Consider the following 21,910-nt stretch of genomic DNA (forward strand, 5'->3'; position numbering starts at 1 on the left):
CAAAGAAAAAAAAAATAAAAATTCAATTTTTTGTAAAAACATTTTCAAAACACAAAAACAAATAAATTTATATTTTTCCCTTCATTTTTTCTGAGTATATTTATTTATTTATCCAACCAAAACTTTCTCTTGAAGATCACGTGAATGAAGCCTGCCCTGTTTCACAACGCTTTCACATAGGAAACATTTGCCAAGACAGTACTGTCGTTTCTTCTCCTCAGCTTAGAGCATTGTAGTCGTCATCAATGAGAATGTTCTGCGGCTTTATATCACAGTGAATGATTTGGGTGCTCCAAGTTTTTTCTTAATGCAAATATCTAAAAAGGATAATTAAAATAAACCTTTTAAGATTGATTTTCACTTTCTTGCTAGAAATTATATTTAATATCCTGAACTTTATCTATGCGTTAATATTTAAAATCCTAAAAAAAAATAAATAAAAAATATCTAATTATATACGAGTTTACCTTTATATTCATTTCAAATCTTTTATTTTACTTATTACTGGTGAACATGGAAAAGAAAAAATAATAATTGGAAGCATGCGTTTTAAGCCTTATTTTACAAGGTCTAACACATGATGCCTGAAATGATTGGAACAACAGATTATTCAATACAAGGAACTACAGATTATTCAATGCAAGGTAGATAGGTAACATTCATTGGCCTTAGTTTCTGGATATATATATATGTACAAAAAGATTTAGATTGTGCTGATAAATGATGAAGGATCAGGAGGAACAGAGACTTGAACACTTCCTTCTAACATCTGCACAACTTTCTTCATTCCAGGTCTTAAAGATGGATCTTCCTGAATGCACCAAATTGCAACCATCACAAACCTCTCTACCCTTTTCATGTCTTCCATTGCCTCTTCATCTTCTTCTACTAAAAGGTTCAACTTTCCTTCTTTAAGGCAATCACATGCCCAGTCTGCAAGAACTATCTGATCTTCTTGCATCGCATTAATCTCAAAGTTCTTTCTGCAGCAAACTAGCTCCAGCAAGAGAATGCCAAAGCTGTAGGTATCTACTTTGGTTGTGACAGGCAGGTTCTTGAACCATTCAGGAGCTACATACCCTTTGGTACCCCTGATTCCTGTCGTTGTTTTGGTTTGGTCCGTCTTCAACAGCTTGGCTAGTCCGAAATCTGAAATCCTGGCGTTAAGAGATTCGTCGAGGAGGATATTTTGAGGCTTGATATCACAATGGATTATCTGGGAGCTGCATTCTTCATGGAGGTAAAGTAGCCCTCTGGCTACACCGAAAGCAATTTGCATTCTTCGGTGCCAACTAGGCCTTGAATATCCAAATATGTAGTTTGACAAGGAGCCACTGCTCATGTACTCGTAGACCAGAAGGCGATTTTCCCCTTCGTTACAGAATCCAACAAGTTGAACCAGATTCTTGTGATTTGTTCTGCCAATAACTTTCACTTCTGTATTGAATTCTGTGTCGCCCTCCCCGGCCATCTTTTCTAATTTCTTTACTGCGATGAGCGGTTTGTCTTCGTTGGCTAGTGCCCCTCTGTAAACAATTCCAAAAGCACCCCTACCGAGTTCTTCCTTGAATCCTCCTGTAGCTGTTTCCAGCTCATTGTAAGTAAAATTCTGCAGATTCATTTCTGGCATGACATGGAGTTGCGGTACCATCTTTTGTTTTTGTTGGTTCCATCGAGTAAAGAACACGTAGATTCCTAGCAGAGAAAGAACAATTAGAAAGATGGAGCTACCTAAAAGCACCGATCCTGTTGTGATCAAAATTGATCGATCACTCTTCTTTGCACTTGAACCTGCAGTCCGGTTGCCTTTCCTTACTTTCATCAGGGCTTTATCACCAATACTTGGATCTGTTACCCCATTCGAGAGAGGGCCTCTCTTCTTCCAACAGTGTCCACTGTTATAAGTGGCAACAGCACAATAGCAGTCACTCAAGCAAGCTTGTCTGCACCAATCCTCGTCCACTGAAAAAAAATCTTCATAATCAGTAAATGGAAAGTTTTTGTTAAGCATATCCCAGATCATAAAGTTATCTATTTCTTGCGATGGATGGTCACAATCCTGTGAAATAAAGTTTTTCTTGCATCCCTTCCTCTCATCATTTGGATCAAAGAAAGTGTAACCAGGAGGACACTTGCATCTTGGTCTTTGGTCATCTCCTAATATGCAATAGCTGTTGAAACCGCAAGCTCCACTGCCTACTGGTCCCCTAATTACCACGCAGATATTTGAGGGTATGAAGTTTGGCAAAGTCGTCCAGGCCATAGCCCACCTTGTGCTACTGGAAGCAGTCTTTGGATAAGCATATTGCCTAAAAACTCCATCATAGTCCAGGGTTGCCCTCAAGTAGAAATCTTGCATTGATACTGAATTAGAGAATACCGAATTAAGCGTATTGCCATTTTGGTCTGCGAGGTACATATAGCCAGACTGGTTAAAGATCACCCTATAACCGCTTCCAGTAGAAATTTGGGCAGACCAATAAGCAACATTTGAGGTAGTTGTTGGATAACGTGTTGTGTACAGTACGAGATTGCTGTCAGCTTGTAGAATGAACTTGAATCTTCCATCTGAATAATTCTTTTCCAGGTAGGGAGCAATTAGTTGAGCACCTAAATTCAGATTTTGTGTGGGCAACAGTGTGTCTGTTGGTTCATCAAAACTCTGCCACAAATTGGCACCAGCTTGGCTTGCTACCACGAAGTTTCCCGTGTCAAGCATGGCTGCATAGGCGGCTCCACTTCCACCAAAAACTGGACTCCATATTGTTCTGCCTGATTGATCATTTAGAACCAACTCACCATCTCTGGTAAGTTGTACTTTTGATCCCCCCTGAACTAGATCATTTCTATTAGCTGACCAGACTATGGTTCTTTCGGGTATTTTGTTGAACCATATGGCAAGTAGGTAGCCAGCATCACCAACTTGTTGGAATCCAAAAGCAAATTCCCCAGATGGTGAAGTCCAAGGAAGGTTATCACTTGCAGCAGTGAGAAATAAGCCCGAAGATATGTTGCTGTGAGCCTGACCATTGCCAGAAAATGGCAGCAGCAGAAGAAGAAGGAAGAAAAAACAATATGGTAGTTGAAAATCCATGATGTGAAGATACTGTATATTAAGACCTTGCATGATTTAGGGCACAGGTCCTCTTCTCTATTTATGCTGAGTATTGTCGTTGGAGGAAAATATGGGTCTCCAACTAATTGATAAAGAGATTGTATTTATGTGATTGTATTTTTCCCTTGTGATAAATTCGAATCTTTTTTTCATGCATGAGAATAAACTAATGCTAAAAACCTTCCAGTTATTAAACGGTCAATGCATTTATCAAATGAATATGGCAAAGACTTTCTTTATGTGGTTAATTGTGATAAAGAGATTTCAACTGATTTCGAATCATTTTTTCATGCATGAGAATAAACTAATGCTAAAAACCTTCTGCGTATCAAATGAAGATGGCAAAGACTTTCTTTCTGTCTTTATGCTTTTTTCTTTTTGGTAAATAAATTTTAACTAATATCCAATTTTTCCGGTTATTAAACGGTCAATGTATTTATCTGCCAACCCAAAACCAAACCCCGGTCGATTTCAATATATAAAAATCTTGTTTAATTTTTTTAAAAATAAAAAAATAATATAGATATATTTTTAAATAACAAAATGATACTTTTATAAATTAACTTGAGTTAACTCCCGGTCGTTATACTATAAAAAAAACTAAAATAAATTATCAATATTTGACTGGAGGACAAAACATAGCAGCTTCCTGCTTACTTCCTCAGAAAATGCTTATCGCAATGACTCAAACATTAGGTGACTCTTCCAATATATATTAACGCGAAGAAAGGACTGTGTGATAAACCCATGCAAAAAAGACATGCAAAAAAGACTTGTTATTAGCTGTACGTCTTAGAGCAATAGCTAGATAATTAGGTCATTGACAATCAATTCACTATCAAACCTTCAATTGTTTTTAATTTGACCCTTGATTTTATCGATTTAAGTCCTTGAAGTCTCATGCCTTTTATGGTTTGGTCTTTGATTTTGAGTTTCTTCAATCAAGTCCTTAATTGCCTATTAAACTTTAATATTTATACAATTAAACCTCTGATTTGATCAAATCATCTTTTTTAAATTGCAATTCAACCCCAAGACTTCAATTTTTTCCAATTAAAGCTCAAATTGAATTCAAAAACCAACATTCCTAGCAATTAAACCCTTAATAAATTCAATTAAACCCTAAAAAAAATACCAATTGAGTTATTAAACATCTAATTTTGAATTTTTCTTTCCAAATTGCATTTTTCTTGTTAATAAGACCTTCATCAATCAAAATTGAACTGTTAATTTTTTAAATTTGGGTATTTTGGTCCTTCTCAACTAGTTTTTGGAAATTTTCTAGACAATTTTCATGTTTTTCTTACTGATATATATTTTATTTTTCCAATGTTTTTTAATTTCTTAGTATGGGGTCCCAAAATGGGTACCAATTATATTGATTTGACAAGTTAACCCAAGTTGACCTAAGTCGATCCGATATGTTTCTGTCTTAATATTTCTTTAAAAAATCCTCTTGGGATTTTTTTTATCAAAATTTTTTTTAACGATCATTCATCTCAAGTTAATCAAGTTATATCAGGTCAACCCACATATAATTTAAATTATTTATACTAGAAAATATGTTAGAAACATCTGCATATTTTCCTTTATATATAAAAAAAATCTAGTATGTAGCGTAGTGTGAGCTATTAACATCAATTTGTTGTTGAGTAATATGTAAAGTGAATTAAAAGTGATCATTCTTGGAATGAATTCCTCCTATGTATTGAGTTTGAATTAGAGCATTTATATCTGAATTTGTAAATTCAGAAAAAGGAATCGTTTTTTTAAGGATTCAATTCTAAATAGTAGCTTAAGAACAAACTCATTTATCATTCAAACTAAACCTTTCAAAAAAAAATTTATTTAAAATTAAATTAAGTGGAATAATAAATTATAAAACCCTTTTGCTTAATGCTAATATATAAATATAAGATTTTACTCGTTACTCTTTAATATGGAAAAAAAGAAAAGAAAATAAATAAGCGCATGAAACTTTAACGTGCACGGTACAATTAACACACGAATCAATCCAATTTGAAAGTCACATTGCCATCGACTACGTGTCATACATAAACAAGACAACAAATGCACGACTAGTCTTTTATATTGGTCTAAAATTGTCTTTTACGCCAAAATGAACCTTTTCTTCCTATCATTATTATAATGGACTGGTCCACTTTTGTCTGCAATTACTAAATTTCTCAAGATGTTAAACAAACCATTATTATCTTTTTCAACATCCTCTCTTAAACTTGATTTTTGATAACTCCTAGCATATCTCTAAACTTGACAAAGATATCATGTTTGAGTAACTTTATCAGAATATTTGTGACTTGGTCTTAGATCTTGATATATTTGACTTAAACTTCTTTTAATTATCTTTAAAATTTTAATTTCATACAATTCTATCCCTGTCAAACTCAATAATCAACCCCAGAATTTAGCACCTTTTCTAATTAGGTTATTGATTGTTGATTTATGCAAATTAACCCTCAATTGACCATCAATTAAACTTTTAATTGTTTTTAATTTGACCCTTGATTCTGTTGATTTAAGTCCCATACCTTTTACGATTTGGTCTTTGGTTTTGTGTTTCTTTAATCAAGTCCCTAATTGCCTAACAAACTTTAATATCTATGCAATTAAGCCCTTGATTTGACCAAATTATCTTTTTAAAATTGCAATTCAACCCCATGACTTCAATTCTTTCCAATTAAAACCCAAATTGAATTCAAAAACCAACATTCCTCATAATTAAACTTTCAATAAATTTAATTAAACCCTAAAAAAATACCAATTGAGTTATTAAACATTCAATTTTAAATGTTTCTTCTCAAATTGAATTTCTCTTGTTAATAAGGCATTTATCAATCAAAATTGAACTATTAATTTTTCAACTTTGGGCATTTTGATCTTCCTCAACTAGTTTTTGAAAATTTTCTAGATATTTTTCATGCTCTTCTTATTGATATGTATTTTATTTTTTCAAAGTTTTTTAATTTTTTAGTATGGGGTCCCAAAAATAGATAACAATAATGTTGATTTGACAAGTTAATTTAGGTTGACTTGAGTCGATTCAATATATTTTTGTTTTAATATTTCTTAAAAAATATAATCTTGGAAATTTTTTAATCAAACGATGTTTTTAACAATTGTTAATTTTAAGTTAACCAAGTTATATTAGGTTAACTCATATATAATTTAAATTATTTTTATCAAAAAACATGTTAGATACATCTGCATATTTTTCTTTATATATAAAAAATTGAGCCAATAATTTAGTTAACATCTCGTTGAGTAATTTGTAAAGTGAATTAAAAGTGATCATTGTTGGAATGCTGCCTCCTATATATTGATTTTGAATTAGAGCATTTATATCTAAATTTGTAAATTCAGAAAAAGGAATCGTTTTTTTAATGATTGAATTCTAAATAGTAGCTTAAGGAGCAAACTCATTTATCATTTAAACTAAACCTTCAAAATAATATATTATTATTTAAAATTAAATTAAGTGGAATAATAAATTATAAAACCCTTTTGCTTAATGCTAATATATAAATATAAGATTTTACTCGTTACTCTTTAATATGGAAAAAAAGAAAAGAAAATAAATAAGCGCATGAAACTTTAACGTGCACGGTACAATTAACACACGAATCAATCCAATTTGAAAGTCACATTGCCATCGACTACGTGTCATACATAAACAAGACAACAAATGCACGACTAGTCTTTTATATTGGTCTAAAATTGTCTTTTACGCCAAAATGAACCTTTTCTTCCTATCATTATTATAATGGACTGGTCCACTTTTGTCTGCAATTACTAAATTTCTCAAGATGTTAAACAAACCATTCACATACAAAATATTAAGCCCGAACTCGCACATGACCCACAGACTAGATATGTTAATTTAGATTTTTTAAATTAATTTAAAATAATATTTTTTAAATTTATTTTAATAAAAGTTAAAACAATATTTTAAAAATAGAAAAAAAATTAAGGTTGTGAATTGATCAGGATTGAGTTAATCTAATAACTACAAACAAAGTTTTTTATGAAAATCAAGCTCAATTAATATGATCTTAATCAGGACTACATTATGATAAATAACTTGGGAAACAAACATGCTATTTACACGGGCCAAGTCTATAAGAGCTAGACCATTTAAGATTGAAGTACTGGTTAGTAATTATTTATTAAGCACATATATATTTTGAACAATAATTCTTTGATTCTACTCGTTACTCTTGAGCATGGAAAAGGAAAAAAAAAAAAAGGATTCAAGTATTTGAAGCCTTGTTGTTGAAGAAATCATCATTTGACTTGAAATTTAGAGTATCAACCCAGAAGATGATCTAGACATGTCTGAAATGACAGCAACTACAGATTATTCAATACATGGTAGATAGGTTACATTCATTGGTCTTAGTAACTGGATATATACATGTGTACAAAAAGGATTTAGATTGTGCTGATAAATGATGAAGGATGAGGAGGAATAGAGACTTGAACAGCTCCTTCTAGCATCAGCACAACTTTCTTCATTTCAGGTCTTAAAGATGGATCCTCTTGAAGGCACCAAATTGCAACAATCACAAACCTCTCTACCGTTTTCATGTCTTCTGCTGCCTCTTCATCATCTTCAACTAAAAGGTCTAACTTTCCTTCTTTAAGGCAATCCCATGCCCAGTCTGCAAGAACTATCTGACCTTCTTTCTTATCAATATCAAAGTTCTTTCTGCAACAAACTAGCTCCAGCAAAAGAATGCCAAGGCTGTAGGTATCGACTTTGGTTGTGACAGGCAGGTTCTTGAACCATTCAGGAGCTACATACCCTTTGGTCCCCCTGATTGCTGTAGTTGTTTTAGTTTGGTCTGTCTTCAGCAGCTTGGCTATTCCGAAATCAGAAATCCTTGCATTAAAAGATTTGTCGAGGAGGATATTTTGAGGTTTGATATCACAATGGATTATCTGGGAGCTGCATTCTTCATGGAGGTAAAGGAGCCCTCTGGCTATATCGAAAGCAATTTGCATTCTTCGGTACCAGTTAGGCCTTGAATCTCCAAAGAGAAAATTGGCCAAAGAGCCATTGCTCATGTATTCGTAGACCAGAAGGCGATGTTGCCCTTCGTTACAGAATCCAATAAGTTGAACCAAATTCTTGTGATTTGTTCTTCCAATAACTTTCACTTCTGTATTGAATTCTCTGTCGCCCTCTCCGGCCATCTGATCTAACTTCTTCACTGCAATGAGTGGTTTGTCTTCGTTCGCTAGTACCCCTTTGTAAACAGTTCCAAAGGCACCTCTACCAAGTTCTTCCGTGAATCCTCCTGTAGCTCTTTCGAGCTCATTGTAAGTGAAATTCTGCATATTCATGTCTGGCATGAGACGGTGTTGCGGTATCATTTTTTGTTGCTGTCGGTTCCATCGAGAAAAGAACACATAGATCCCTAGCAGTGAGAGAACAATTAGAAAGATGGAGCTACCTAAAAGCACCGAGCCTGTTGTGATCAAATTCGATCTATCACACTTCTTTGCACTTGAGCCTGCAGTCGAGTTGCCTTTCCTTACTTTTATCAGGGCTTTTCCACCAACACTTGGATCTGTTACCCCATTCGAGAGAGGGACTCTCTTCATCCAACATTGTCCAGCAGTGTTAAAAATGGCAACAGCACAATAACAGTCACTTAAGCAAGCCTGTCTGCACCAATCCTCGTCCACTGAACCAAACATTTCATAATCATTAAACGGCCAGTTTGTGTTAGGCATTTCCTTGATCTCAAAGCTATCTATTTCTTGCGATGGATGGTCACAATCCTGTGAAATAAAATCTTTCTTGCATCCCTTCCTCTCATCATTTGGATCAAAGAAAGTGTAACCAGGAAGACACTTGCAACTTGGTCTTTGGTCATCTGCTAATCTGCAATAGCTGTTGAAACCGCAAGCTCCACCGCCTTGTTGTCCCGTAATTCTCAAGCAGATATTTGATGGTATGGAGTTTGACAAAGTCGTCCAGGCCATAGCCCTGCTTCTGCTACTGGAAGCAGTCTTTGGATAAACATATTGCCTAAGAACTCCATCATAGTCCAGGGTTGCCCTCAAGTAGAGATCTTGCATTGATACTGAATTAGAGAATACAGGATTAAGTACAGTACCATTTCTAGCTACAAGGTACATAAAGCCAGACTGGTTAAAGATCACCTGATAACCGCTACCTATAGAACTTTGGGTTGACCAATAAGCAAAATTCGAGGTAGTTAACGGATAGTGTGTGGTGTACAAGATGAGATTCCCATCAGCTTGTAGAATGAACTTGTATCTTCCTTCTGAATAATTCTTTTCCAGGTAGGGAGCAATAAGTTGAGCACCCGAATTCAGATTTTGTGAGGGCAACAGGGTATCTGTTGGTTCATCAAAACTCTGCCACAAATTAGCATCAGCTTGGCTTGCTAGCACGAAGTTTCCTGTGTCAAGCATGGCTGCATAGGCGGCTCCACTTCCACCAAAAACTGGACTCCATATTGTTCTGCCTGATTGATCATTTAGAACCAACTCACCATCTCTGGTAAGTTGTACTCTTGATCCCCCCTGAACTAGATCATTTCTGTTAGCTGACCAGACTATGGTTCTTTCGGGTATTTTGTTGAACCATATGGCAAGTAGGTAGCCAGCATCACCAACTTGTTGGAATCCAAAAGCAAATTCCCCAGATGGTGAAGTCCAAGGAAGGTTATCACTTGCAGCAGTGAGAAATAAGCCCGAAGATATGTTGCTGTGAGCCTGACCATTGCCAGAAAATGGCAGCAGCAGAAGAAGAAGGAAGAAAAAACAATATGGTAGTTGAAAATCCATGATGTGAAGATACTGTATTTGAAGACCTTGCATGATTTAGGGCACAGGTCCTCTTCTCTATTTATGCTCGAGTTATTGGTATTGCCTTCGGAAGAAAATATGATTCTCCAACTATCCGCGTGGTTATATTTAAAATTATAGTAGCTATTATTATATAAATTATTTTTTGTTTAAAAATATATTAAAAATATATTTTTTTATTTTAAAAAATAAATTATTTTTAATATTAGTGCATTAAAGTAATTTAAAAATACTAAAAAAATTATTTAAAAATTTTTTTTTTTTTATAAAAATAGGTTGGATTGCATTTCCAAACAGGCATGACAAAGACTTTCTTTGTGTTATTGTGATTTTTACCTTGTGATAAAGAGGTTTCAACTAATTTCGAATCTTTTTTTCATGGATGAGAATAAACTAATGTTAAAAACCTTCCGCCTATGGCAAAGACTTTCTTTTTTTTCTTTATGATTTTTTCTTTTTGGTAAATAAATTTTAACTAATATCGAATTTTTCCGGTTATTAAACGGTCAATGCATTTATCTCCCAACCCAAAACTAAACTCTGGTTAGTTTTTAAAATAAACTAATTAAAATTAACTTGGTCGGATTTAATCAACTTAGTAAAAAAACCCGCGATCCAATTGAAAATATATATAAAAACCTTGTTTAATTTAAAAAAAAATAAAATAATATTATTTTAACTTTTTTACAAAATAACAAAATAATATTTTAATAAATTGACTCGTGTTATATCACTAAATCCCGGTCGGTAAAAATATATCAAGATTAATTGTGATAGCGGTTGCTGTTTAAAGTGTTTTCACTTAAAAATATATCAAGATTATATTTTTCTTATTTTTTAAAAAATTATTTTTGATATCAACGTATCAAAACAATACAAAACACTAAAAAATATTAATTTTAAAAATAAAATTTAACTTTTTAAAAAGTACAGGTTGGACGAGTTTCCAAAAGAGCATGGCAAAGACTTGCTTTATGTTATTGTGATTTTTACCCTGTGATAAAGAGGTTTCAACTAATTTCGAATCTTTTTTTCATGGATGAGAATAAACTAATGTTAAAAACCTTCCGCCTATGGCAAAGACTTTCTTGTTGTCTTTATGATTTTTTTTTTTTGATAAATAAATTTTAACTAATATCGAATTTTTCCGGTCAATGCATTTATTTGCCAACCCAAAACTAAACTCTGGTTAGTTTTTAAAATAAACTAATTAAAATTAACTTGGTCGGATTTAATCAACTTAATAAAAAAGCCCCGTGACATTAATAAAAAAATCTAATAATTATATACGATTTGCCTTTATATTCATTTTAAATCTTTTATTTTACTTATTACTCGTGAACATGAAAAGAAAAAATAATAATTGAAAGCATGCGTTTTAAGCCTTATTGTACAAGATCTAACACATGATAGGAACTACAGATTATTCAATGCAAGGTAGATAGGTAACATTCATTGGCCTTAGTTTCTGGACACACACACACACATGTGTGTGTGTGTTCAAAAAGATTTAGATTGTGCTGATAAATGATGAAGGATCAGGAGGAACAGAGACTTGAACACCTCCTTCTAACATCTGCACAACTTTCTTCATTCCAGGTCTTAAAGATGGATCTTCCTGAATGCACCAAATTGCAACCATCACAAACCTCTCTACCCTTTTCATGTCTTCCATTGCCTCTTCATCTTCTTCTACTAAAAGGTTCAACTTTCCTTCTTTAAGGCAATCACATGCCCAGTCTGCAAGAACTATCTGATCTTCTTGCATTGCATTAATCTCAAAGTTCTTTCTGCAGCAAACTAGCTCCAGCAAGAGAATGCCAAAGCTGTAGGTATCTACTTTGGTTGTGACAGGCAAGTTCTTGAACCATTCAGGAGCTACATACCCTTTCGTCCCCCTGATTCCTGTCGTTGTTTTGGTTTGGTCCGTCTTCAACAGCTTGGCTAGTCCGAAATCTGAAATCCTGCCGTTAAGAGATTCGTCGAGGAGGATATTTTGAGGCTTGATATCACAATGGATTATCTGGGAGCTGCATTCTTCATGGAGGTAAAGTAGCCCTCTGGCTACACCGAAAGCAATTTGCATTCTTCGGTGCCAACTAGGCCTTGTATATCCAAATATGTAGTTTGACAAGGAGCCACTGCTCATGTACTCGTAGACCAGAAGGCGATTTTCCCCTTCGTTACAGAATCCAACAAGTTGAACCAGATTCTTGTGATTTGTTCTGCCAATAACTTTCACTTCTGTATTGAATTCTGTGTCGTCCTCCCCGGCCATCTTTTCTAATTTCTTTACTGCGATGAGCGGTTTGTCTTCGTTGGCTAGTGCCCCTCTGTAAACAATTCCAAAAGCACCCCTACCGAGTTCTTCCTTGAATCCTCCTGTAGCTGTTTCCAGCTCATTGTAAGTAAAATTCTGCAGATTCATTTCTGGCATGACATGGAGTTGCGGTACCATCTTTTGTTTTTGTTGGTTCCATCGAGTAAAGAACACGTAGATTCCTAGCAGAGAAAGAACAATTAGAAAGATGGAGCTACCTAAAAGCACCGATCCTGTTGTGATCAAAATTGATCGATCACTCTTCTTTGCACTTGAACCTGCAGTCCGGTTGCCTTTCCTTACTTTCATCAGGGCTTTATCACCAATACTTGGATCTGTTACCCCATTCGAGAGAGGGCCTCTCTTCTTCCAACAGTGTCCACTGTTATAAGTGGGAAGAGCCGGGCGGAGCTAGAATTATTTGTTAGAGGGGACCATAATTAATATAATAAAATATAATATTTATTTTATTTTATTGTACATGAGTTGTAAAAAAACCCTGTATAATATAGTTTTATTCAAATAACTTATTATAAACATATAATGATCTTTGTATAAGGTAAAAGGTTCGAAGAAATACCAAATTGAGTCAAAGTAACGAAGTTAATTTCATCTTCATAATATATTCATCACTTTATTGTTGTTGTCTTTATAAACATACAAAGTATATAAGAAACATTAGCTAAAACGAAACATTATTTATGTTCGATAAACTTTGAAATAAAACAAAAAATAATAAAGAACTATTTTCACTAATCAACGCGGGTTTTTTGTAAACTGAGACGCATTGGAGTTGCTCAACCATAACTTTATCATTACACATTGGAGTTGGTTCACTAGGTTGCGAGTTATCAATATTTTTTTTTGAAAAAAAAATCAAATTCTTCTTATTTTGTTCATGGTTCAACATAAAATCAAAACATATATCGTGAGAAAAAGTTGATAATTTTGGTGATTCTGCTAAAAACAAAACATAAAAAAATCAAAGTATAATAAAAACAAACCAATAAAATATATCTAATTAATTAAAAAAAAGTACTATAACAAGAATTCAAAAAACAATTGGTAAAATTAGCAGATCTAAGAAAACAATGAATGCACCAAATTGGTAAAATTACTGTTGTGTTCAGGAGCAGCTAATTTCACTGAACGGGAACGGATTCGGGGGAGCGGGCACTTCAACAACTCCTTCAAGCATCTGTGTCACCTTCCTCATGGTGGGTCTAAGAGATGGCACCTCTTGAATGCACCAAATTGCAACCTTCATAGCCCCCTCTAGTGTTGATACGTCATTCATGGCCTCCATGTCATCTTCAATCAAAGCGTCAAGCGTTCCGTGCCTATAGCAGTCATAAGCCCAGTCGATCAATATAGCTCCAGTTCCACTGATCTCCAGATCTACACTTCTCCGACAACAGATGATCTCTAGCAGCAAGACACCAAAGCTATAGACATCAACCTTCACAGTGACTGGTGTGTTCCTGAACCATTCAGGAGCAACATATCCTTTTGTTCCTCGAATGGCAGTTTTGGTTTGGCTCTGATTAATCGCCAAAAGTTTTGCCAATCCAAAATCTGATATCCGAGCATTGTAGTAGTCATCAATAAGAATGTTCTGCGGCTTTATGTCACAGTGAATGATTTGGGTGCTACATTCTTCGTGTAGGTACAAGAGTCCTCTTGCAATGCCGAAGGCAATCTGAGTTCTTTGCTTCCAACTAGGCCTTAAGCTTCCAAAAAGAAAATCGGCTAGAGTGCCATTACTCAAGAACTCATACACCAACAAACGATGCTGCCCCTCGTCACAAAATCCTAACAATCGGACCAAATTCTTGTGATGCGTCTGACCGATCACATTCACTTCGGTTTTGAATTCCTTCTCGCCATGTTCAACCACGCCATCTAACTTCTTCACAGCAATAAAATTAGTAAAACCTGTTTTTATCGCACCCTTGTAAACACCACCAAAAGCTCCTCTCCCCAGTTCATCCTTGAAGCCTTCTGTAGCTTCTGTGAGCTCTTTGTATGTAAATGAACGCAAGTTTGACTCCACATTGTTTTCTTCTCGAACATTTGCTACTTTGTTGCGGTAAATGAAGGAAGAACAGAAACATAATGTACTGATCAATATAAAGTTGACAAATACAGAGCTAACCAAGAGCACTGTTCCTGTGATGACCTTAATGTCCCTTTCCGTCTTCGTTTCAGGAATCTGAAGACCAGGATTCCCGGGAGGGATATGACCTTTCTTAAATTTGATCAAAGTCTTCCCGTTAAAACCACTGTCAACTCTTCCATTCGAAAGTGGTAACTTCTTCTTCCAGCAGTTGTAGCCTAAAAATATGACAGCCCCACACAGACAGTCATTCAAGCAAGCTTTTCTGCACTGCTCTTCATTTTGAGGTTGTAAATGTTCTGCATCACCTGATGGATAATCAACATATCTTAGCTCAACAAAATCATACAGATCTTCTGAGGAATTTTTTCCATTATCTTCGCAGCTTATTTCGAAATTTGGTATGCAGCTTCCATGCTTGTCATTCTGATCAAGCAAAGAAAATTCTTGTGGACAAGTACAATCGGGCCTTCGATCAACACTTAGGCTGCAGATGCTGTTGTATCCACACGATCCACTACCCAAGTCCGCTCCCATATTGACACATATATATCATCTGGTTTGGACCAGACTGAGGACCAGCTTCTGTTACCGCGAGAAGCTTTCGGGTATGAATATTGAGTGAAAACACCATCAAAATTGAGAGTTGCCCTACGGTAGAAGTCTGTAGGAGGAAGTGCTGTTTTTGTGAGATCCTCTCTCAGCCCATTTCTTCTCATTATGTACATGTAGCCTGACTCATTGAAGATCAATCGATAACCAGTATTTGATGAATTTGAAGCATCAGAAGTTCCACTTCTATAGTAGTCGTCGTAAGCAAATTTGGTTGACAAATTCATAGAATTCAGCACAAGATTTCCATTATCAAGCAAACGGAGCTGGAATCTCCCCAGCGAAAAGTTGGTCTCCGTCCTTCGAGAAGAAACCACCCCTCCAGCCTCCATAATCTGAGTAGGCAGCAATGTATCAGTGGGATTGTTGAAACTCTCCCACAACCTGAAAGAATTTCTGTTTTGAAGCACGAAGTTGCCAGTGTCATTCATAACACCTGACGAAACTGCTGCTCCTGGAGGGATACCAGATGACCATATTTGATTGCCTTGAGGATCAGCAAGCAACAGCCCACGATCATCAGTGAGCTCCAGCTTCGATCCCCTTGGTACAGCAGGATCATCTGTAGGATCCTCTCCAATTGCATACCAAACTACGGTCTTCTCAGGAATCTTTTCATACCAAATGGACAACAAGAAATAATCCTTGTTCTCCAGCTGGCGAAACCCGAACGCAAATTCACCAGAAGCAGAAGGCCATGAAGGAGAATCATCAGTTGCAGTGATGGATGCTCCCGTAGGTACTCTTCCGTTAGTTTGAGCAACAGCCATAAGCTGTAACAGTACCATCGTTACTAGGAACATCAAAGTAAAAATAGCAGTAGCCATTCCTAGGATCTTTGAACTCACATACTTGTAACAAAGGATTAAAGAACATATTTAAGCACAAAAATGGTCCATCACAAGGGCAAGCCAGAGTTTTCAAGTCAAACTAAAGTATTAGGAAACCAACTTTCTTGCTTCCAGACCACAAATTTCATTGAAGGTTTGGACACAAAGACTTTTCAAATGCCAACAGCTGCATTCCAGAAGTCTTTGCCCTTACAAGGAGGCAATGTTACATATGGTGGACCAAGTCCATGTTATTGTAGTTATTGAAATGGTAAATTTCGATGAAAAAAAGGTAGAATATTGAACAAGAACCACATAATTATTGGTGTTTGAAACGGTGGAAGTCATTTATTCAACAGAGACTTGGGACCAGGGCAATAAATGAATGGATCCAAAGACTTAAAAATTGCAAAATGGGCCCTGCCCTTTATCAAGTCTTCACAACCAAACAAAGACTTGCATGTGATGCATGACATCTGTTTGCTTTCAAGCCATCCTGAATCACTCTCTTTGACTAGAAACATTTAGTAATAAAAAAATATATTCAGTAATAATAATTTGATATAATAAAAAATTAATAATTTTTTTTATAAATTATTTTTAGTTTATGAATTTTCTTTTTATTTTTAATTCATTAATTAAATATTAGATTCATTAATCAAATATCAATAAATATTAAATATTAAAAAAAAAATTATTAATAATAAATATATTTTACATCAATAAAATTAATATTATATATAATTAACTGATTCACTACAAGTATATTTACTAACAAATCAGTGATAGGTCTTTCATGATTATTTACAAAACTTATTCAATATTAACATATAACCACTAACCAATGAGGAATTGGTTTAGTAAAAGCTTAAAAAAATCAATGGAAATCAAGTACTCAATCTTCTTTTTGTATACCAAAGTACTAACATGGCCTGGCACGGCCAATTCCAAGCAGTGGCAAGGTGCAGTACCACTCTTCTTGACGAAAACGATAATGTTTATGATTTTTTATTCTTTAAAAAAAATGGAGAGAAAAAAGGCAAATATATCATCACAAGAGAGTCAGTGGATTTTTTCACTATATTAGTATGTATCTCTACTTCAAATCGAATACAAAACTTCAAAACAAAAATGTCTTCTTCTGAATGTTCATCGCATGGAATATATATTGCTATATTATGTTTATAGATTTGATAGACATGATCAATCCTTAGAAAAAAGCTTGTATGTTTCAAACTTTTAAACTTAATTAGAAGATGTTATTTTAATTTTTTTTCTAGTTAATTTCATGTGTTAATTAGTTTTTCTACTTAGCTTTAGTTTTTTTTTTTTTAGGTTTATTTTTATCTCTTTATAAGTAGTTGATGTGTTATTTTTTTATTAGATTATTGAATAAAACATTGCCACCCACGGAGGCAAAATAGACCTGCAATGGGACTTGGAATTTGTTAAGCTTACTTTTCATGCAGCAGAAGTATAGCGTCTATGAAAAGTATAGCGCGCGTGTTGATACGCAGAAATATTCAATCATTTTACTTTTAAGTGTACGGAGTCCAAGCTACTGGAAAAAATATTGGAATGATTTTGGAAACGTGTCCAAGTAGGACGCAAGACTGGTTTTTTGTTCATCTTTTACTTTGAACCATACAGTGGTATTTAATTCAACGGAGAGCACCTTATATTCTGCCAAGTTCAAGTTCAAATTAATGGAGGATCACCAAACCAGCCTACCATGAGTTCATACGTCAAGAAAGAGACCTCCCCTTACAACTGCAAGAACAAATAAATTCCTTGTAAAAATAAATTCTGCAGAATCTAAAGACATCATTTATTTGATGCTAAAAAGTACTATAAATTAATTTTTGAAGTCTAATTTAATAGTTTAAATTTTTAATAAATTAGGCATGCTACTTTCCTGTCTTTCTATGCTGAACAATGCTGAAAACAGCAGCTACAGCATCCAGCAACCTTAAAAGTCAGTGCTTGCTTCACATGGTCTGCAGTAACTAATTGTTGGACATATTCATTACTAAGTTTTTTAAAGTGAATTAACCTCCTACAATGAACTTAATAGCAAGAATTAGAGCCCAGTAATTGCTTCTTCACAACAATATGTATCCAACCTGCTGCGACAGATCTTATAACCAGCCTCAAGCACACCATAACGTTGCCCTTGCTCTTTTTTTGCAAGTCTGGTGAATAATTAAGGAAGGTACTTATGGCATGTATGAAGAATATGATCTTGTAGAATGCAAGAGAATAAGACACCAGATTTATATGATCTTGCAAGGAGCAGTGTAAAGCAAAACTAGAACAGCTTGGAAACTAGGGCATGCATCGAATACAGCGTTACTTATGTACAGAGCAGCCTTTTGTAGTAGCAGGCAAAACAGAAATGACAAAGCACTAATAATCTTAAAGTGAAGAACTTATGGTGGACAAGACACTGGTGAAGAAGCCAATAATCAAGAAAGGTTACAAGAGAAAGATAATAGGGCTGGCAACGCTACAAAGCTGATTTAACTTGCTGCGTAAAGAAGGCATGGACATGGTGGAACAGGTACTTCAACTACTCCTTCAAGCATCTGTGTAACTTTCCTCATGGTGGGTCGGAGAGACGGATCTTCCTGAATACACCAGAAAGCAATCATCAGAAACCTCTCTAGCTTTTCTATGTCATCTAAGGCTCCGGTATCAGATCCAACGAGGGCATCCAATGTCCCTTCACGATAACAGTCATATGCCCAGTCTGTTAAAATTGCCTGTTCTTCTATGGTTACTTTGCTCTCCACATTTCTTCTGCAACAAATGATCTCTAGCAGGAGTACACCATAGCTATACACATCCACCTTCACAGTGACGGGCAAGTTCCTGAACCATTCAGGTGCAACATACCCTTTTGTCCCTCTGATGGCTGTATGGGTCTGGCTCTGATCCAGCAACAAGAGCTTTGCCAAACCAAAGTCAGATATCCTTGCATTGTAATATTCATCCAGAAGTATATTCTGGGGCTTGATATCACAATGGATAATCTGATTGCTGCACTCTTCATGCAAGTACAAAAGTCCTCTTGCAACTCCAAAGGCAATTTGGATTCTTTTCTTCCAACCAGGTTTTGCATCTTGAAAAATAAAACTCGATAGACTTCCATTGCTCATGAACTCATACACCAACAACCGCTGATCTCCTTCTTCGCAGAATCCCAGCAACCGAACCAGATTCTTGTGATGGGTCTGGCCGATCACATTTACTTCCGTCTTGAATTCCCTCACCCTATCTTCTGCCACATTATTTAGCTTCTTCACAGCCACAACAATGCTATACCCTATATGCACTACCCCTCTGTAAACAACTCCAAATGCTCCTCTTCCCAACTCTTCCTTGAACCCCTCTGTTGCTTCTGCAAGCTCTTGGTAAGTAAAACACCGCAAATTTGTTTCGACAGCACCGTCTTTCTGAGGAATTCTCTTTGTTCTCCTGCGGTAGATGAAAAAAAAACCCATACAAATTGCACAAACCAACAAAAAGTTCACAAACACAGAGCAGCCCAAAAACACAGATCCCACCAGGATCAAACCGTCTCTGTCTTTTTTGTTGTTAGGGAAATAAGGACTTCGTGGATTGACATTACTTCTCCTCACTTTGAGAAGAGCCTTCGCATCAACAATAGTTTGTACTCTTCCATTCGAGAGTGGCAGCTTCTTCTTCCAACACATATCACCAGATCTGAAAATAGCGACAGCACACATACAATCATTCAAGCAAGACTGTCTGCACTTTTCTTCAGTGAAAGGCTGCAAGAGAGCGTAGTCAGATGTTGGCCAATCCGTATTTGTAAGTTCTTCAAAATCGTACAAATCTTCCACGGGAGCCACCTCATCTTCTTCACAGCTTTGTGTGTAGTTTGGTCTGCAACTTCCATACTGATCACTTGGATCGAGTAACGAGTATCCTCCAGGGCATTCGCAGATTGGTCTTCCATCTGAATTCAGCCTGCAGACGCTGTTGAACCCACAGGTTCCACTGCCAGCACTAACAGAACTTGCTTGGCAAATATTATCTGGTTGAGACCAAATTGGTGTCCACCTTTCATTGCCAGTAGATGCTTTTGGGTGATAATACTGGGTGAAAACTCCGTCAAAGTTGAGAGTTGCTCTGTGATAGAAGTCTCCAGTGGAGGCAGTTACTCTCTGTGTTAGAGAGAATATTTGGTCATTCTTCCTCAATATATACAGGTATCCTGACTCATTAAAGACCACTTGATAGCCAGGACTCGATGAATCCAACCCACCATCGGTACCACTTTTATAATAAGGTTCATTAGTATAATCACTAGGCAGGTTTATTGTTGCTAGCACAAGATTCCCGTCATCTCTAAGTTTAAGCTGGAACCTTCCCATAGAAAAGTTGGTTTCTGATTGGCGAGAAGAAAGGGTCATCCCCCTGTCCAAGACCTGTGAAGGCAGTAAAGTGTCAGCAGGATTCTTGAAACTCTCCCACAGCTTATCAGAAACACGATCTCGAAGCACGAAGTTGCCTGTGTCAGTCATGGCACCGTAGGCAACATCACCAATGATTGTCTCGGATCTCCACAACTCTCTTCCTTGAGGGTCAGTAAGTGAAATCCCGCGATTGGCAGTCAGCACTGCCTTGGACCCTGTTGGTGCAGGTTTATCTCCATTTGCATACCAGACTATGGTTTTGTCTGGTATTTTATCGTACCATATGGCAAGCAAGAAGAGATCTTTGTTGCCATAAAGTTGATAAAAGCCAAAGGCAAAGTCACCAGAAGGTGAAAGCCATGAGGTGTTGTCAGAAGTGGAAAGGGAAGCACCCACAGTTATATTACCACCAGTTTGAGAAACAGCAAAAGGAGGTAGCATAATGAGCAAGGAAAACGAAAGATGAAGAATAGGAAAGGCCATTGCAAAATATGATGACTCCAAACTATGAGGCAAACGAAGTTCAAGGCACGGTCATTAAATAACCTATGGGAAAGAGAAGGGTGGAGCCTGAAGCCAAACACAAGTCTTCTTGGGCCTTTTCTTGGCAATGGTATTTTCTCTGAATTTTCATGAATTACAGACTAGAGTATGTTCATGGTATACCATAGCAAGACTTTCAACCCTACATAAACGGTAGAAGTTACCTGTCAATATACTTGGTTATAATCCTTATAGTCTCTCAAGAGTTGGGTCTGAGTCGCGGATTTCTCTGTCTATTTTGAATCAAGACAAATGCTGATATAGAAGATTTTTGTCAAAGTGGTTACCAGATATTCCAACTATGTACCGTCTTGGAAAATCTTTCCCGGAATTTAACCCAGGTTGAGGTTCATTTTGTGAAAATATCATTAGTAATATGGAGTGACAACGAAGGAGAGAAATGAAAATTGGTTACAACTTATGCATCATCATTTCTGAATTGGAAAATTATTTTACGTTGGATATGATAGAAAATGAGAAGACTAAAATTTCTAGTGCCTGTGACAGTGAAAACTTAACATTTTAGTGCCAAATAATTGATACAAGTGATGATGATGGGTTTTACAGTTTATACTTTATAGTGCGTTACGTAGCTATCAGCTGTGCCTATCCTGATAGAACCGCCCATCCAATAGATTCATGAGAATATCCATAGCTACAACATGCTTCACTTACAACCGTATACTAACTATTCAACATGAAATTCAAGGGACCAAGTTGCTGGTTGTTAATTTCTTAATTATGCAAAGGGCTAGCGGAAACTGTTGAAAGCTAAGCTGGTTACTTGTGTTTGAAGTCCTAGAAGAAGATTATGCAGGCTGTAGCAAGAAAAATGAAGAAATGAAAGGAATTCTGTTAAATCTGTTAAAGAGGCAGTTAAAACAATTATGGCAATTATAGTTGTTTTTTATTGTTACAAATATGTTATAAACCGTTTTTTACATGTGTAAGAATCGTAGCCCTCCATTAATGGATGGATGAGATGATCTTGGTTCCTAAACTCTAGGAATCAGTTACATTAAAAGTGTATAAAAGCAGAGTTTGCTGCATTAATGAAATATAGAAAAAATA

The 21,910-nt window shown here is 35.7% G+C and overlaps 4 protein-coding genes and 1 pseudogene across 4 annotated transcripts; all 5 read right to left on the minus strand.

The window, feature by feature from the left end:
* Nucleotides 1-653: 653 nt before the first annotated feature.
* On the minus strand, nt 654-3,280 carry LOC112326829 (G-type lectin S-receptor-like serine/threonine-protein kinase LECRK2). Its single transcript, XM_024596753.2, has one exon. It carries the CDS (start codon nt 3,125-3,127, stop codon nt 704-706), a length of 2,424 nt encoding a protein of 807 aa, XP_024452521.1. The 5' UTR covers nt 3,128-3,280; the 3' UTR covers nt 654-703.
* A 4,119-nt stretch (nt 3,281-7,399) lies between these two features.
* Nucleotides 7,400-10,044, minus strand: LOC112326828 (G-type lectin S-receptor-like serine/threonine-protein kinase LECRK2). The gene has a single exon (XM_024596752.2). The coding sequence runs from the start codon at nt 9,986-9,988 to the stop codon at nt 7,565-7,567; it is 2,424 nt and encodes an 807-aa protein (XP_024452520.1). The 5' UTR covers nt 9,989-10,044; the 3' UTR covers nt 7,400-7,564.
* Nucleotides 10,045-11,320: 1,276 nt separating this feature from the next.
* Nucleotides 11,321-13,143, minus strand: LOC18109167 (G-type lectin S-receptor-like serine/threonine-protein kinase LECRK1). Its single transcript, XM_052451508.1, has one exon. It carries the CDS (start codon nt 12,603-12,605, stop codon nt 11,487-11,489), a length of 1,119 nt encoding a protein of 372 aa, XP_052307468.1. The 5' UTR covers nt 12,606-13,143; the 3' UTR covers nt 11,321-11,486.
* Nucleotides 13,144-13,289: 146 nt separating this feature from the next.
* Nucleotides 13,290-16,285, minus strand: LOC18109168 (G-type lectin S-receptor-like serine/threonine-protein kinase RLK1; annotated as a pseudogene).
* Nucleotides 16,286-18,152: 1,867 nt separating this feature from the next.
* LOC18097249 (G-type lectin S-receptor-like serine/threonine-protein kinase LECRK2) lies at nt 18,153-21,002 on the minus strand. The gene has a single exon (XM_024596835.2). It carries the CDS (start codon nt 20,777-20,779, stop codon nt 18,374-18,376), a length of 2,406 nt encoding a protein of 801 aa, XP_024452603.1. The 5' UTR covers nt 20,780-21,002; the 3' UTR covers nt 18,153-18,373.
* Between the last annotated feature and the right edge of the window lie 908 nt (nt 21,003-21,910).

This window comes from Populus trichocarpa, chromosome 3, assembly GCF_000002775.5.
Source record: "Populus trichocarpa isolate Nisqually-1 chromosome 3, P.trichocarpa_v4.1, whole genome shotgun sequence".
In the NCBI taxonomy this organism is placed as follows: domain Eukaryota; kingdom Viridiplantae; phylum Streptophyta; class Magnoliopsida; order Malpighiales; family Salicaceae; genus Populus; species Populus trichocarpa.

Bases quoted from the DNA above. Each gene is read 5' to 3' on its own strand.
- LOC112326829 (XM_024596753.2), bottom strand. From the start codon at position 3,127: ATGCAAGGTCTTAATATACAGTATCTTCACATCATGGATTTTCAACTA.
- LOC112326828 (XM_024596752.2), bottom strand. From the start codon at position 9,988: ATGCAAGGTCTTCAAATACAGTATCTTCACATCATGGATTTTCAACTA.
- LOC18109167 (XM_052451508.1), bottom strand. From the start codon at position 12,605: ATGAAAGTAAGGAAAGGCAACCGGACTGCAGGTTCAAGTGCAAAGAAG.
- LOC18097249 (XM_024596835.2), bottom strand. From the start codon at position 20,779: ATGGCCTTTCCTATTCTTCATCTTTCGTTTTCCTTGCTCATTATGCTA.